The sequence below is a fragment of the Physeter macrocephalus genome, chromosome 4 (genome assembly GCF_002837175.3).
Source record: "Physeter macrocephalus isolate SW-GA chromosome 4, ASM283717v5, whole genome shotgun sequence".
NCBI classification, from domain to species: domain Eukaryota; kingdom Metazoa; phylum Chordata; class Mammalia; order Artiodactyla; family Physeteridae; genus Physeter; species Physeter macrocephalus.
The window spans coordinates 53968208-53983257 of record NC_041217.1 but is presented as its reverse complement, the minus strand read 5'-3'; the positions used below and the strand labels follow the sequence as shown (position 1 = coordinate 53983257).

Below are 15050 nucleotides of genomic sequence, written 5' to 3'. Positions count from 1 at the left end.
TATTCTGTAACAGTATATAGAGATAGTCCTCATTTCTTTTCACAGCTAAATGGTCCTCCTTGTTTGTGCCAAAATGTATTCAGTCAGTTTCCTATTAATGACATTTGGGTTATTTTTAGCCTACAAAAAAGTGCTGTAATGAATAACCCTGTGCATACCTTTTTTCATATTTTTGCCAGTGTGTCTCTGGAATAAATTCCTAGAAAGAGGGATTACCAAGGTGAAGCTTAAATGCAAAAATAACTTTGTTATATGAATCAAATATTTTTTGACGACTACCTGCAGTAAGAAATATATTTTACATCATGATCCAGATATGTACACATAACTAAAACAAGTGTCACAATTATCCTAGTATCTACAGTCTATTTCATTTTAAGAATTCAAGTTAAAATGCTAAAGCTACTAATGGATCTTGACTCAAAGTTTAAAAGACATTGGCTTGATCACGGATCTGCACACTTTTTCTGAAAGGGCCATATAGTAAATATTTTAGGCCTGTGGACTATTCCTGGACTCCACTCTGCCATGGTAGCCCAAGAACTGTAGGCCATAAAAAAAAAAAAGAAGGGGCATGGCTGTGTTGCAATAAAATTTTACCTATAAAAACAGGTGGCTTTAGTTTACAGACCTCTGTTTTAAGTTAATCAAGCCACCTGCAGGTGTTGGGATGTCAGCTTCCTATGAAGCACATTAATATATGGAGGAAGGTAGATTACTGAATGAAATCAGGATTTAGGAAGGAGAATGAAGAAAACAGATGCTGGATAGTCAACAATGGCTTATTACATTAACCTAACTATTCCTAGTCACCACTCTGTGGTAACCTTCAAATATACATATATCCCCAATTATGTCGGGTATAAAATATAATGTAATACTTGTTTGCCTGTGTTTTTTAGAATAGACAGATAGGAATGGTATAATATAAGGTCATTGCTCAGCTTTCCCCCAGATCTAATTCATGCACATTCTTCAGGTATTTTTAAGTACTGTCTACCTCTCTGTGCTTCCAGGCCGGGTAATCAAAAATGATCAAAACATGCCACCCTCCCTCCATTGAGACCACCGCCTAGCCCTGTAGTTAAGACAGAGACATAGTATTTAAATGTAGCCCTTAAGGCATAGGGCTAAACCTTTAGGGAGAAAAGTTATATTGCTTGATTACAGGTGCCAGCTTATTTACATTTTAGCTAATTTTTGGATGTAAGATACTTTGAAACCAACTAAGCTAAAATAGATGGTACTTCCAGATCATAATTATAATGATTATAATCTTTGACATGATTGGAGGCAAAAACACCACAGGGACAGTAAAGCATGGATTAGTTAAGCCTGGTTTTGACTGCAGAAGGGAAGGAGGATAATAAAGAGTAAAGTCAGTATTATAAAAGACCTAGTTCTTATTATTTGCAGTTGGGAAAAGAGGGGGCTTACAAGTCCTAAGAACAGGATAAGGATGAGAACTGCCTGGAGCTTCTGTCACTTGAATAATATCTTGTATTAACAAGTCTTCTGTGTGTTCAAAATACTTTTACATGCTTCTCAAAGCAGTTACAAAGACCAAAAAAAGAAAGGAGCCAAATGGAATTAGCTTGATTTTATAGATGTAAAAAGTAAGCAACTTAACAAAGTTCTTCAGAAGGGAACGGATGGAGCTGACAGTAGGGGGACCCCAGGCTTCCAAGTTAGGGAGCTGCTTGTCATCAAAGGCCGGAAGTAACAGCACCAAAGGCTAATGTGCAGTGGCCTTTTTGTATATCCGCCTCCCTCCCCGACCCTCCACTCCTTGGCAGCTGACCAGATAACCCTAACCTCTCACCTAATACTACGCTCTTTCTCCTGTAGATTCTTTGTGGGAAAGAGATTCCTCGCTGGATCAATCGGCTTGCCTACTTCAGCTCCTGTATACCCTTTCTCCAGAGTTGCCTCCCAAAGGAGTGGCTCACTCCCGCAGCCCTGCAGTCTAGCGTCAGCCAAGAGCTCCAGGACGAACTGGAGGAAGCAGAGGATGCTGCAGCCTCCGCTTCCATGGCCAGCACTGCCGCAGGCTCCAGACCCGGGCGCCACACTAAACTGTAAATGTCTCCAAAGTCACACATTCAGAACTGTCTCTGGCAGTTGAATATCACTAGAGAAGAGTAAAAGAGTAAATGTCCTTTGGATATTTTGTATGCAAAGATGGCTCTCCCCCAAATCCCAGTTTTTCAGCTCAGGATTATATTTGTAATCAAAAAAAAAAAAAAAAAATCACTTGGCGCAGGAGGGAGAACTTTGTATGAAGCTGCCCTCTGTCTTTTTTACCCACTTGTAAATTTGGATTTACTTCTGTTTTATATAAGCTCTGTTAAGTTATGTTTACAGTATTTTGTATCACTGTTTACAAATCTTGCATGGACTCCTGCCACCATGAAAGAAGAAAATCTTCATGTCTTCAAAAATTAGGCAGGTAATCTTTGTACACTTCTGACAATTGCCCAAGCTTCGGCATAAATAATAGGCACACAGGAAGGTACTTACACAGTTAACAGTCACCATCGCCTGCTTAAGAATTGTCTTTTAGGTTTGTGTTTGTTTTTGTTACCATTTTGGTACCAGGATGCACAGAGGTGAAGGAGCACACACAGCCCTGAGGGCTTGGGACCTTGATCTGCGTGAGAGGTGCCCGACCCTGGGCACTCAGCACTCCCTCCACTCCAAGTGGTACATCTCCTGAGGTTCCCACCGAACGGTGGCTTTCATCCCAAATATCCGTCCACCTCCACAGGGTGGTATACTCTCGTGTCAGTCTGGCTTTGATGCCTCTGATTCTGTAAGTAAGATGTTTTTCGTTCAAGGTATTCTTACTAGTAACAGGTGTTTTTGCACATGTATTGGGGGCTTCATTTTTATTTTAATATATATTGATATCCTCCCTGCACAGGATTTTGTTTGTGGGGCAGGAATATCCTCAGTGGTAGCCTTCTGAGTAGCAGTGTGAGTTGACATTCAACTGCTTTTAACTATTCAGGCTACCTTTTATACTACACCTTGAAAACTAGAGTCTAAAGTAACATTCTCCAGAAAGTTAATACTTTGATATTTTAAACATTTTATGTACCATACCAGAAACAGTATGTTGGAGTTTGTTAGTTTGTTATGGGAGTAGTTTCACCTCATAATAGAAAGCTTAGTCTCATTGACCTCTTGTTGAAAAGTCATATTTATGTGTCTTATTCATCTTTTTCTGTTCTCTCAAATGTGTGTCTCTTACATAACCTACTCGAAGAATGAAATTGTCACCACAGATAAGTCGTCATTAGCAAGGAATCTGTCTGCTCAAGTCTACTCCCAGTTTGACCCTTGGATGTAAGAGCCAAGTCATTACATGTCAAATTCAGTTTTTCTGCCTTAAGAATGAATGTTCTACATAAAATATTGGATGCAGTGTATAAATTATCCAAGGCAGTGACTTCAGCTTTATATATATATATATATATATATCTCGTTAGTTTTAAAATCATCTACTTTTATTTAAAGTTCTAGATTGGATTGTTTGCTATTGCTCTTTGTAAGGATACATATCTTTCAGTACACTACATTTTTAACTTTTCCATAAGCTGATTTTGAGTCATTTTATCAAATTAAGCACACCCTGTTCATAGGGAAAATAAACCTTGGGTTTGACCTGAGGAAAATGAAGCCACTTAACCTAATTTATGCTTTTGACTGTTCTGTTGCTGGAGAGGAAAGCTTTTACAAATTATTCTCAAGTTCTTTTGGTGGGGGCAGAGCACTTGTTTTAAGAGATGTGACAGAAAGGAATCTATGATCTTTATGAAAAGTTGACCTGATTCAGGTCTAAAAATGAGATTTAGAATAAAATGTGAAGACTCTTGACAGTGAATCAGTTCACTCAAAGAAGAGTCCTATCACTAAAACCCAGGTTAGTGAAAAATGTTTGATGCCGTTCGCTTGGTATTTTTTGTTTTAATAATGTGGTGGATTCCAGTTTTTTCTAATCCATTCAAATAGACATGAGTTTAAATCTGTGCTACGGACACACATGAAGGAGTGGCCATTATTTAGGCACTTCTTGGCGAGTAGCCAGGAGCCTTCCACCATTGCTTATCCAGAATCCAGCGCCTCAGCACACAAATGATTTTATTGTTATTTTGTTGTATTGACTTTCATATGCAGCATTTGGAGTTTAAAAATAGTGCTAAGGTTCTAGTAAAAATAAATAATGGCCTGAGACCAATTATCATAGAACCACCAGATAAAATTCTGGACGTGAGATTGCTTGCAGTCGAATGGTACTTGAGGTTGAGAAATAAAGAAATGTCTTTACTTTAGAAAATCTCATTTAAGTCAGTTTGTCCGCTACAGTTCAAAATTGAGGGTGAATTCAATTAACTAGCATTTCACTAGCTTTCCCTTGCCCTTGGAGGAAAAGAATCTTGTTCTCAACCTGATCTCTGTTAAGAAAAATCCTATATAAAAAATCCGGTCATTAAGATACGTGTGATATGATGGCATCAGATATTCTCTTCATAGTTGTAACCAAGTGAAACACATTTCTCATTGTGGGTTGGACAGTAATGTAGTGTTAAGAGGGTCAGAAGCTGCTGGTTTCTACTGTTTGTTTTCAGTGCCGTTGGGTTTTGTTTTTTCTTTCTTTCAACCCTAAGAAAGGGGCATCAGCTTTGGAAAGTGTGGCCTGTGGAATGGTAGAAGGCAGTGATACAGCAGTAAGGAGAGCCTCCACTTGATGCCTGAAATCCAGCCCACTATTGTTCTGACCCACAGCAATAGTGCAAGTTAACTTCACCAGCATTTGTACATAGCAGGGAATTCTGGTTTTCACCAATTGATAGCATTGTGCGTATGAGGAGATTCAACCCTACAGACAGCTGCGGGACTCTATATCCATGGCTTCTTTCCATCACAAAACGGGTAGAAACTCATTCACTGCTTCAGGGTTCTAATCTGTGTGTCTTCTAATGGGTCCATTTCTATAAGATACTCTGTAATTTTGATACATACTGTATTTTCTTTCAGTGACTAACTTTAAAAGGCTTGGGTTTTGTCCAGCAAGCTGGCCGTACTGCCATTGTACCCCTTTCCTTCAGTATGGTTTAGAGTGCAGCTCAGTCATTAGACTTTCATTGTCTACTCAGTCAATACACGTCTTCACTGTTTGAAAGGTGTTACAGCTGTTCAAGAATCTTCATGAACCTGAGGATAATTTCTTGTGAAGTTGATTGCAAATGTACTGTCATTCATAGTGTTTATATAAAAAAAAAAAAACCAGGAATCTTCACTTTTGCTACCTTGATATAGCATTGGGCTATCATGTTAACAACATTGAATTACATCAGTTTATTAAAAAATACTTTTATAAGAAATGTTTTATAGTGCTTTTTGACCTCCAGGAAACTGCAAATGTTATATATTTGTGTTGGGGAGGGGTACTTTTGTTTGATATTTTTTATTTTTATACAGTTTTAAAGGTTACACTCCATTTACAGTTATTACAGAATATTGGCTTTATTCCCTATGCTGTACAGTACGTCCTTGTAGTCTGTCTTACGCCCAATAGGGAGATTATTTTTGAAACCCAAGAATCCCATCTGCTCTGCAGCAACATAGTCCACCCTTCTCCATCATACATTTCTCTTGTATTTGCATGTACATTTATTCCCATGTATCCCCCTTGAGCTCAGGTCCACGGGCCAAGTCCTTAACCGTCAGAGAGCATAACCACACCTGCTCCCAGGCAGCAGTGCCAGCCCCAGCTTCTGGAGCATGGAGGCAAGCCTGAGAAGGGAGAACATGCCCTCTTCTCTCCGCCAGGAGCACAGGGGAGAGACCTGCAGGGGAATTGCCCCCACTGCTTGTGCACACACACTCCCCATCTTAAGGCATCAAGCAAGCAGGAGCCTGGGTGACTGCGCACCTCATTTTCTACAAACCCATTCTGCTTTGCACCTCCAACCTGACCCTTCACCCCGTCTCCATTGGCCTTTTGGTACCTAGCCAAGTAATATTTCCCTCCACAAACTCAAAAGACCTCTCTTGGATTAAGTATTTTTAAAAAATAGTGGAGGTCATTTGTGGTCTGTCAATGCCTGTCCACTCTCTGCTAAGTAGGAATGGTCTACAACTCATTTGTTCTCAAGGACAGGAGCCGAAGGGGAATGTTCCCCCCAGTCTAAATAGGTTTTTGATAGACTATAACAAGTTGATCACCAACTCAAATCTGGTAAAGCAACTGGTTTTACCTGTAGAAAGGATACCAAATATACTGAGGGACAGTGGTTTTTTCTTTCCCATTATTATCTGCTCCTGAAGTTCTCCTTATCACCCAGATATGGACCTTGTTCTAAGTGTGCAGAAGTCCACGCTAATAAAGATGAGTGGTTCCAGGCTATGCATTCCAAGAGGTAGATTAGAGGCAGGCAGCTACTTATTTCCTTATGGATTCTAAACCCAGAGAACTGCTGAGCCCTCTCAAGCTTGTCCCTTTGATCCTTTCCCCAAAAGGAAAATCCTCCCAAAGAGGATCATACCTTGTTCCTACACTGGGAAGTGTGAAGAGTCTCTCTTGTCAAGGCCAAGGGAAAAGCTAAGGTTAAGCGGGGCCTCCTCTCAATCCCAACTGGGTGAGGGAGGCATTCATTTCCAAAGGCTAGATGGGCGCACCTGTGCCCTGCAGCCCTGCCCTCACTGGGAGGGCTTTGTGGACCCAATCAAGAATGTACCAGGGCTTCCCTGGTGAGGCAGTGGTTGCGCGTCCGCCTGCCGATGCAGGGGAACCGGGTTCGCGCCCCGGTCTGGGAGGATCCCACATGCCGCGGAGCGGCTGGGCCCGTGAGCCATGGCCGCTGAGCCTGCGCGTCCGGAGCCTGTGCTCCGCAACGGGAGAGGCCACAACAGAGGGAGGCCCCCATACCACAAAAAAAAAAAGAATGTACCACCCCCGGGCTGTTGAGGAGTGGCATAGAGCCATCTACATTGATCTCCCTGACCCCGGGACCCCTTCACTCAGAAAGAATTGCCTGGTTCTACGAAATACTCATGGCCTTAGTGGGCCTCAGTTAGGGGAGCCATTGACCGCCAGTCTGTTTTCTTCACACCCCTAACTCCCAGTGATTAGTGGGATTTAGTGCCTGGGCAAACTTCAGTTGCTTCTGAAGCTGCAGCCATGCAGAGGAAGCCACAGGCCTCACCAGGCTGTCCTTATAGCCTTGCAGGCAGGTGGACTCAGGGATAAAGTTACCAAAGTCACTAAGCCAGACTCCACAGAGGGAGGGTGGGAGGCCTGCTCTACTCATCCCCCACTGGAAAAGGAATATGCATTGGACAGGGCAGTGAAAAAATTAGACAAGGAAGAGCCATTCGGTCTACCTAGGACCCTCAGTCTTGGTGGCCAGTGATTATCCACCCAAATAGGGACTGGGATTTTCAGATTACAAAACTGAAAAAATAAAAGCTAAGGGGAGCTAGGGCAGCCAGCTTGGCCCTAATCAAAGATAGAAGAAGACTCCTGTGCCTTCCTCTCCCACTGGCATCAATGAGTGGGCACCACAGATCTGCCCTCGCAGGCAGCTGACACACCACAGAAGGCCAGTATGCCCACGAATACGAAAAGGTGTCACGTTGAGTCTGGAAAGGCAGTGGGTTTTGTGGACAAGACAAAGGGGAAAGAGAAGTCCTCCTACAGTGCCCCTGCTGTGTGCTCCTCGGGCTATTCATTTAATTATCACAACAGCCTATGATGTTATTCCTGCTTTACACCAAAGGAGTTGAGTGGTTAGTAGCCCAAGAATGCACAGACAGCATAAGGAAAACCCATATTTGAACCTAGCCAGTTGCAAGGCTTCTACTCTTTCCACTCAAGTACACTGCTTTTCTGCAGTGGAGGACCTGGATCCAGTCCAGACCCACTGAGTCAGAATCAGCATATTAACAAAACCTCCAGGCAATTCACATGTACATTAAGGGTTGAGAAGCACTGCTCTAGCCCATAGGACTCAATTCTGCATGGTTCCAGACTACTCTGCCCATAGAAATCAGAATTTCCTGGATGAGGTGACTCTGTCAGGCAGCCTGGACTCACGAATGTCTGAAGGACCTGGTAGCTGAATCTTCTCCAAAATTCAATAGAGGTGTGGTAGGATTTTCTGAATTTTTCCTGGGTTTGACTGAATCCATATAAATTATTCAAGGAGTACTCTAATAAATGTGAAAGATAAACTTGAACCCTCTGGAGTTACTTCAAGGAATGGTTACCTAGAAGTCACTGATCCGTGCACTAAGGATTCTGGACCATAGTTTGAACTGATTATCCACCTTCCTGTGAGAGACCACCAAGGCTACACCCATCACGCGGCCATCCCTGATGTTTTACTTTAGATCACCAGAAGTATCCGTGCCCAAGTCCTTATCGCCAGCTACTCTGGGCATGCTCATTTGGCCAGCCCTCCTCCTCATCCTTACTGCCCCACCTTCCAATGTACCCTCTGGAACTCCCAGTCTGTGACAGGAAAATGCCCAATAGCCTCCACTTTTTTTTTTTTTTTTTTTTTTTTTGCGGTACGCGGGGCTCTCGTTGTGGCCTCCCCCGTTGCGGAGCACAGGCTCCGGACGCGCAGGCTCAGCGGCCATGGCTCACGGGCCCAGCCGCTCCGCCGCATGTGGGATCTTCCCAGACCGGGGCACGAACCCGCGTCCCCAGCATCGGCAGGCGGACTCTCAACCACTGCGCCACCAGGGAAGCCCAATAGCCTCCACTTTTTCAAATACTTCTTGACCTCTCTGCTTTATGTGAAACCCAGCTATCCCGTGTGGTGCTCTCTCCCTCGGGGTATGTGCCCTCGGTCTCCCATTCCTCTTTGCTTCCAAACCTCCGGCTCCACTGAAACTGCTACCGAGTTCTACCAGCTGCTCCCTCATGGCTCTCTTCTGCTCTCCCTCTCCTCCTCTGTCTTCCTCTCCACCTTCTTCCTGTCATCAGTGACTCTTCATTCATGCAGGTGACCCATCCAATACCCTAGCCCAGTGCTTCTCAGCTGAGGCTCTATTGCCATCAGGGTAGGACAATCCTTTGTGCTAGACAGTCTGGCCCATTACAAGACATGTGGCATCTCTACACTCTGTCCACTAATTACCAGCGTTTTACCCGCTCCACAGTCGTGGCCACATTAAACATCCCCACACATATTGCCCCCAGGAGGTAGGCAGCCCTATCCTGGGTTGAGGGCTACCATCACTCTCTCAGGCTCCTGATCTCACTTCCTCCAGGCACGCAAACCTTAGACTTGTCGTCACCAGTAACTGCGCCTCTGCTAAAATCTTCATTAAGTAATCTCTGACCACTAACTTCCCAGCTCCCCTGAGTACCCCACACACTGAGACAAGTCTTTGACCTCATCAAGATCCCAAATCCACTAAATTCAGCACTCGTTTTACTAATATTACTCCCTCCCCCATCTTTCATTTTTCTTCTCACTCAGCCTAAATTCCATGGTCAGTAATTAAACTGTTTCCTTCTCAGGATCCTCCACTTCTGTGCCCTTTTCTCGCTTCATCTCATGGCCTCGCAAACCCAGCCCTGTTCAGACCCAGACCTCTCTGTGCCTGTGCCTGATCCGCTGAATGCTGCTAGGGTGAAATCACACGACTGGGCTGACCAGTTTTATCTTAATGTTCCCGTCTCTCAGCACCACACGCGGTTTCCTGCAGGTCCCTTGTAAGCCTGCTTGCTGCTCTCCTGGATGACACTTCAGACTTTATCTCTTCAAACCTCCCACGTGTTCCCCACACGCATTTCAGTTGAGAACCTCACTTTACGCTTCATTGAAAATAGAGACAATTTAGGCAGTTGACCTCTGTAATGGGGGAAAATACCCAGTTCTCCCTCCCTTGTGTTTCTCCCTTACTGTCACACAGAACACTTCACTTGTGACACTTCTTCACCAGATGTGTGGGGATTTTCCCTACACCAAGCAATTCTCCACAACACCAGCTGGTTGGCCCACAACTTAATTCTGATGCTATCTACCTGGAGATGACATCAGATCCCACAGGTTAAGCGCTCAGTCCCACAAGACTGGTCCCCACTTCAGATGCCAATCCCTAGTAGTACGGCCCCAGGTTACCCACAATTTCTGTCCAGCTTGGGTACAAATCGGAGGTTCCCAGGTTTGAGTCTGATTTACTAGAGAGGCTCACAGAACTCAGGGCAACGCTTCTATTTACCAGTTTATGAAAGGATATGATAAAAAAAAATACAAATGAACAACCAGATAAAGAAAAATACAAGGCAAGGTCTGAGAGCGTCCTGGGCACAGGAGCTTCTGTCTCCGTGGAGTTGGGGTGCATCACCCTCCTGGTATGTGGATGTGTTCAGCCACCTGAAAACTCTCCAAACCTCATACTATTGGGATTTTATGGAGGCTTCTTCACGCAGGGATGATCAATTATTAACTCCATTTTCAGTCCCTCTCACCCTTCTAGAGAAGTGGAGCGGGGGGGGCGGGGGGAATCGGGAGGTGGTAAAAATTCCAAGCCTCTAATAGTAGCTTAGTCTTTCTGGAGAGCAGGAGCCATCAGGCACCCACCCAGAGTGGCCTCAATAGAGCAAATCTGCTCCTGGTGTTCGAATCACTTAGGAATTTACAAGGAAGGGTTCTAGGAGCTCTGTGCTTGGAATTGGGGCCAAAGACTAAGACATATATTTACTTCTATCTCACAGCTTCCAATTTTTCAACCTACATACTCATTGGAGCCTGTACCCAGAGTCACTGTCTGTGTTACAAATGGGAAAACGTCCTTACTATTTTCAAAAGCCAAGCCTTCCTTTGTCACTAGATATCACCCTCTCTCATCTCTCAAGGACTTGCTCCAACATTATTCCTTCTCTCCTTCAAAACACCATTTTCCTTTTCTCCACTAGATCATTCCTGTCAGCATAAGACATGTTCCATGGTTTCTCAGCCAAAACCGAAAACCCAAGACAAACCATCCCTTCACTCCCTCATCCCAAGCGGGGCAACATTTCCCGATTTCACTCCACAGCAAAAGTTCATGCACTTTCATGTCCCATTCACTCTTATAAACAACATTTTGGTTTACATATAGATGTTTCATACATATATACACACACACACATATATGAAAGAATATATGGGATGTATATGTACAGTCTGAAAAATAATAAAACGAACACCTCCTGTACCCACCACCCAACACCCAGCCTAAAAAAATAGAACCTGAGCAGGACCTCAGAAGCACCATCTCCCACCCCAGCCACTTCCTCCTCCCCCCACTGCTATCCTGAACTCTGTGTTAATCATTCCTTTGCTTTTTCTTTTTGATGGTTTTTTAATACCCACATATGCATCCCTAGGTAGTATATTATTTGCTTATACCTATTTCAAAACTTTTTATGAATGGAATCATTTTGAATAATTCCCTTGTGATTTAAAAAAATTTCTACATATTTTGGAATTCCCTGGCAGTCCAGTGGTTAGGACTCTGCACTTCCACTGCAGGGGGCCCGGGTTTGATCCCTGGTTGGGGAACTAAGATCCCGCAAGGTGCATGGCATGGACAAAAATAAAAGAAAAAGAAAAAGAAAAATTCTACATATTTAATTCATGCATGTTTATGTGTACAGTTATAGTTCATTTTCACTGCTGTATTCTGTTGTACAGCTATACCACAGTTTTATTTATATATTCGACTTTTAATAGACATTTGGCCTGTTTCAGTTTATGGCTATGAATATTGTAAGGCATACCTTCTGCTGCAGATGGAGGGGTTCCTCTGGGGGTGGAGCTGTGAGGCTGGAGGGAAGATGGAAGGGTTTCCGCTTCTCTGGGAGAGGAGCTGCAAAGTTGGAGGGAATGTGCACATCCAACTTTATTAATTTTTAGCAAAAAACAATGTATTCCTCTTACTGCACTTTCATTAAATAAAACCCTATTCAGCCTTCTCTCCATCTTCTAGTCAAACAGAGCTCCACCGGCTATTTTCTTATAATGTCATATAATGAAATTTCAGAGCCTGGGCTTGAAAAGTATTTTTTTCATTAGTCAGAGGTGAGAGCTGTTCCCTGCTCGCACACAGCCGCTAAGAGGACAATACTCAACATCACAAAAGTGGTTCAAAGAATCTGCTTGACAGGTGAGAATGTAGGGGACCGGCTGCCTCGTGCCGGAGGGGAAGGGGGTGAGCCCGGGAGGAGCCAGGGCTTGCGAAGGTGTGGAAGGAGACAGTGTTTGAGTCCCTCGGCAAGTTCAGGCTGGCCTTAGCCGTTGCAGGAGGCGTGGCAAATTCTGCCTTGTATAATACAGATGCTGGGCACAGAGCTATCCTATCACCTTTGACCCGTTCTGTGGAGTGCAGGACATTGTTGTAGGAAAAGGGACTCACTTTCTCATCCCTTGGGTACAGAAACCAATTATCTTTGTTTACCGCCCTCCACCACGTAAACGTGCCAGTAATCACTGGAAGCAAAGATTTATAGAATGTCAGCATCACCCTGCGCATCCTCTTCCAGCCGGTTACTAGCCACTTCCCCGAATCTTCACCAGCATCAGAGAAGATTATGATGAGCACATGCTACCGTCCATCACTACAGAGATCCTCAAATCCGTGGTGACTCACTTTGATACTGGAGAACTGAGCACAGGAGAGAGCTGGTCTCCAGACAGGTGAGCGATGACCTCATGGAGGGAGCAGCAGCCTTTAGGCTCATCCTGGATGACATAACCCTTGACACATCTGACCTTCGGAAAGGAGTTCACAGAAGTGGTGGAAGCCAAACAGAGGGCTCAGCAGGAAGCAGAGAGAGCCAGATTTGTGATGGAAAAGGCTGAGCGGCAGCCATCCTCTCTGCGGAGGGCGATTTCAAGGCAGCAGAGCTGATAGCCAGCTCACTTGCCCCTGCAGGCGACCGCCTGATTGAACTGCACAAGTTGGAGGCCTCGGAGGACATCACATACCAGCTGTCCTTCCGAACATCACCTACCTGCCCGCTGGGCAGTCGGTGCTCTTCCAGCTGCCCCAGTGAGGCCCACACCTCCTGGGGCCATCCGGACCACAGCCCCGATGATTGTCAACATCACCTTCCCTCTTCCACCCCAGAAATCACTGTGAAACTTCATGATTGGCGTAAAGTGAAGGAAATAAAAGTAAAATCACTTCAGATCTCTAACTACTCTATCAAAGAAAAAAAAAAAAAGAATCTGCTTGTTTGGTTCAAAACTTTTAACGGAATGTGTCCTGTTCTCCCATGTAAAGTGGACACGTGTGACTCTTCATCACTATTTGCAACTCAGAGCAGCAGGGTCTTGTTCGACTCCTATGACTTTAGAAATTGTTGCCACATCCTGTGAAAATAACCACCATGTGAAAATAACCTCCAAAGAAACCAATATTGGGTTGCTTGTCTTAATTCACTGACTTAATTATAATGTTGTAAATTGTCTCAGTATTCCTAAAAGTTACAGACACTTGAAAAAACTTCTCTTACAGATCAGAAGAGGATCATGGCACTTTTCTCTTACATGCATCATGGAAAAAATCGAAGCCCCTGCTAGATATATTATAATATTTAACAAATCATCTGAAAGTCCTTGTATCATCCTGTCAACACCGGGTAATCAAAATTGTTTTCCAAAGCAGCTGTAACACTCTCCAATCCCACCAGCAGAAGATTTTCATTCCCATTACTCCACACCCTTGCCTAGACTTGATATTGACTAACTCTTTAATGTTTGCCAGTCTGGTAGGCATAAATTGGCATCTAGCTGCGCATCTAATTTGCATTTTCCTGACTATCATTAAGATTAAGAATCTTTCTATGTTTCTGGGCCTTTTTTTTTTTTTTTCTGTGAAATGTCTGTCCTATCTTTAGCCTATTTTTCTGTTAGGTTATTTATCTTTTTCTTACAGGTTTGTAGAAAATATTTACATATTCTGGCTACTCTTCTTTGACAATTCTATGTGTTACAAATATTTTCTCCCAGTTTGTTATTTGTCTTTTCACTGCCTTTAAAGTGTGCTTTTTGTTTGTTTGGTTGGTTGGTTGGTTGTTTTTGGCCGTGCCGTGGCCGTGGAAGCATGGAGTATCAACCACTAGACCACCAGGGAAGTCCTAAAGTATGTTTTGATAAACAAGTTCGTTTTAAAGTAGTCAGTAATATCAGTATTTTTCTCTTTGGTAAATATTTTTTTAATCCTAAGAAATCCCTCTGTCCGCCTAAATTGGAAAGATATTCTCCTACGTTTTCTTCTAAATATTTTAATCTTTGCTTTTTGTATTTAAGAATTTAATCCAACCAGAATTGATTTTGTGTGTGTGTGTGTGTGGAGTTACCTATTTCTTTTTTTCCATATAGGTAACTATTTGCCCTAACACAATACATTGAATAGTCTACCATTTACCCACTGATCTACAAGTTCCATTTCCATTAATCAAGTTTCCACATATATGTGAGTCTGTTTCTGGGCTCTCTAGTTCCATTGGTCTATTTACTACCTCCAGACTAATGATACACTGTCTTAATTACTAAGGCTTTATAATAACTCTCAATATGTGGTAAAGTAAGTTTCCCCATCTTCTTCTGGAAGTTATTTGGTTATTCTTGGCCCTTTACTCTTCCATGAATATTTTGGAATCACCTTCTCAAGTTACATACCCACACACAAATCCTATTGGAATTGCACTGAATTAATTTATCAATTTGTAAAGAACCAATATCTTTATGATATTGTCTTTATCCAAAAACATGATCTATCACTCCACGTATACTGACCTTCAGTGTCCTTCAATAAAGTTTTATAATTTTCTCCGTAAAGGGCTCTCATGTATTTTATTAGCTATATCCCTATGTTCCTTATATTTTTTTCTTGTTAGTGTAAATGATATCTTTTATTTCTTAATTATATTTTTCAGACTCATTGTTCCTCATATGTAAAAATGCAATTGATTTTTTCATTTTAAAAAAAAATGATAGGGCTTCCCTGGTGGCGTAGTGGTTGAGAGTCCGCCTGCCGAT

At 43.1% G+C, this 15050-nt stretch overlaps 1 protein-coding gene and 1 pseudogene across 6 annotated transcripts in view; both read left to right on the top strand.

Moving 5' to 3' along the window:
* DESI2 (desumoylating isopeptidase 2) overlaps positions 1-5363 on the top strand; it is a 42889-nt gene extending 37526 nt beyond the window's left edge. For 4 of the 6 annotated variants that reach the window (XM_024133660.3, XM_024133657.3, XM_024133658.3 and 1 more), the window contains one exon: positions 1849-5363. In XM_024133660.3, the coding sequence (XP_023989428.1) occupies positions 1849-2082 (234 nt within the window). In that variant the 3' untranslated portion in view covers positions 2083-5363. The remainder of the gene's footprint in view (positions 1-1848) is intronic. The other 2 variants (XR_003679448.2, XR_003679447.2) reach the window with 2 other exon arrangements.
* Positions 5364-9119: 3756 nt separating this feature from the next.
* Positions 9120-13060, top strand: LOC102995589 (prohibitin 1-like; annotated as a pseudogene).
* Positions 13061-15050: the final 1990 nt, after the last annotated feature.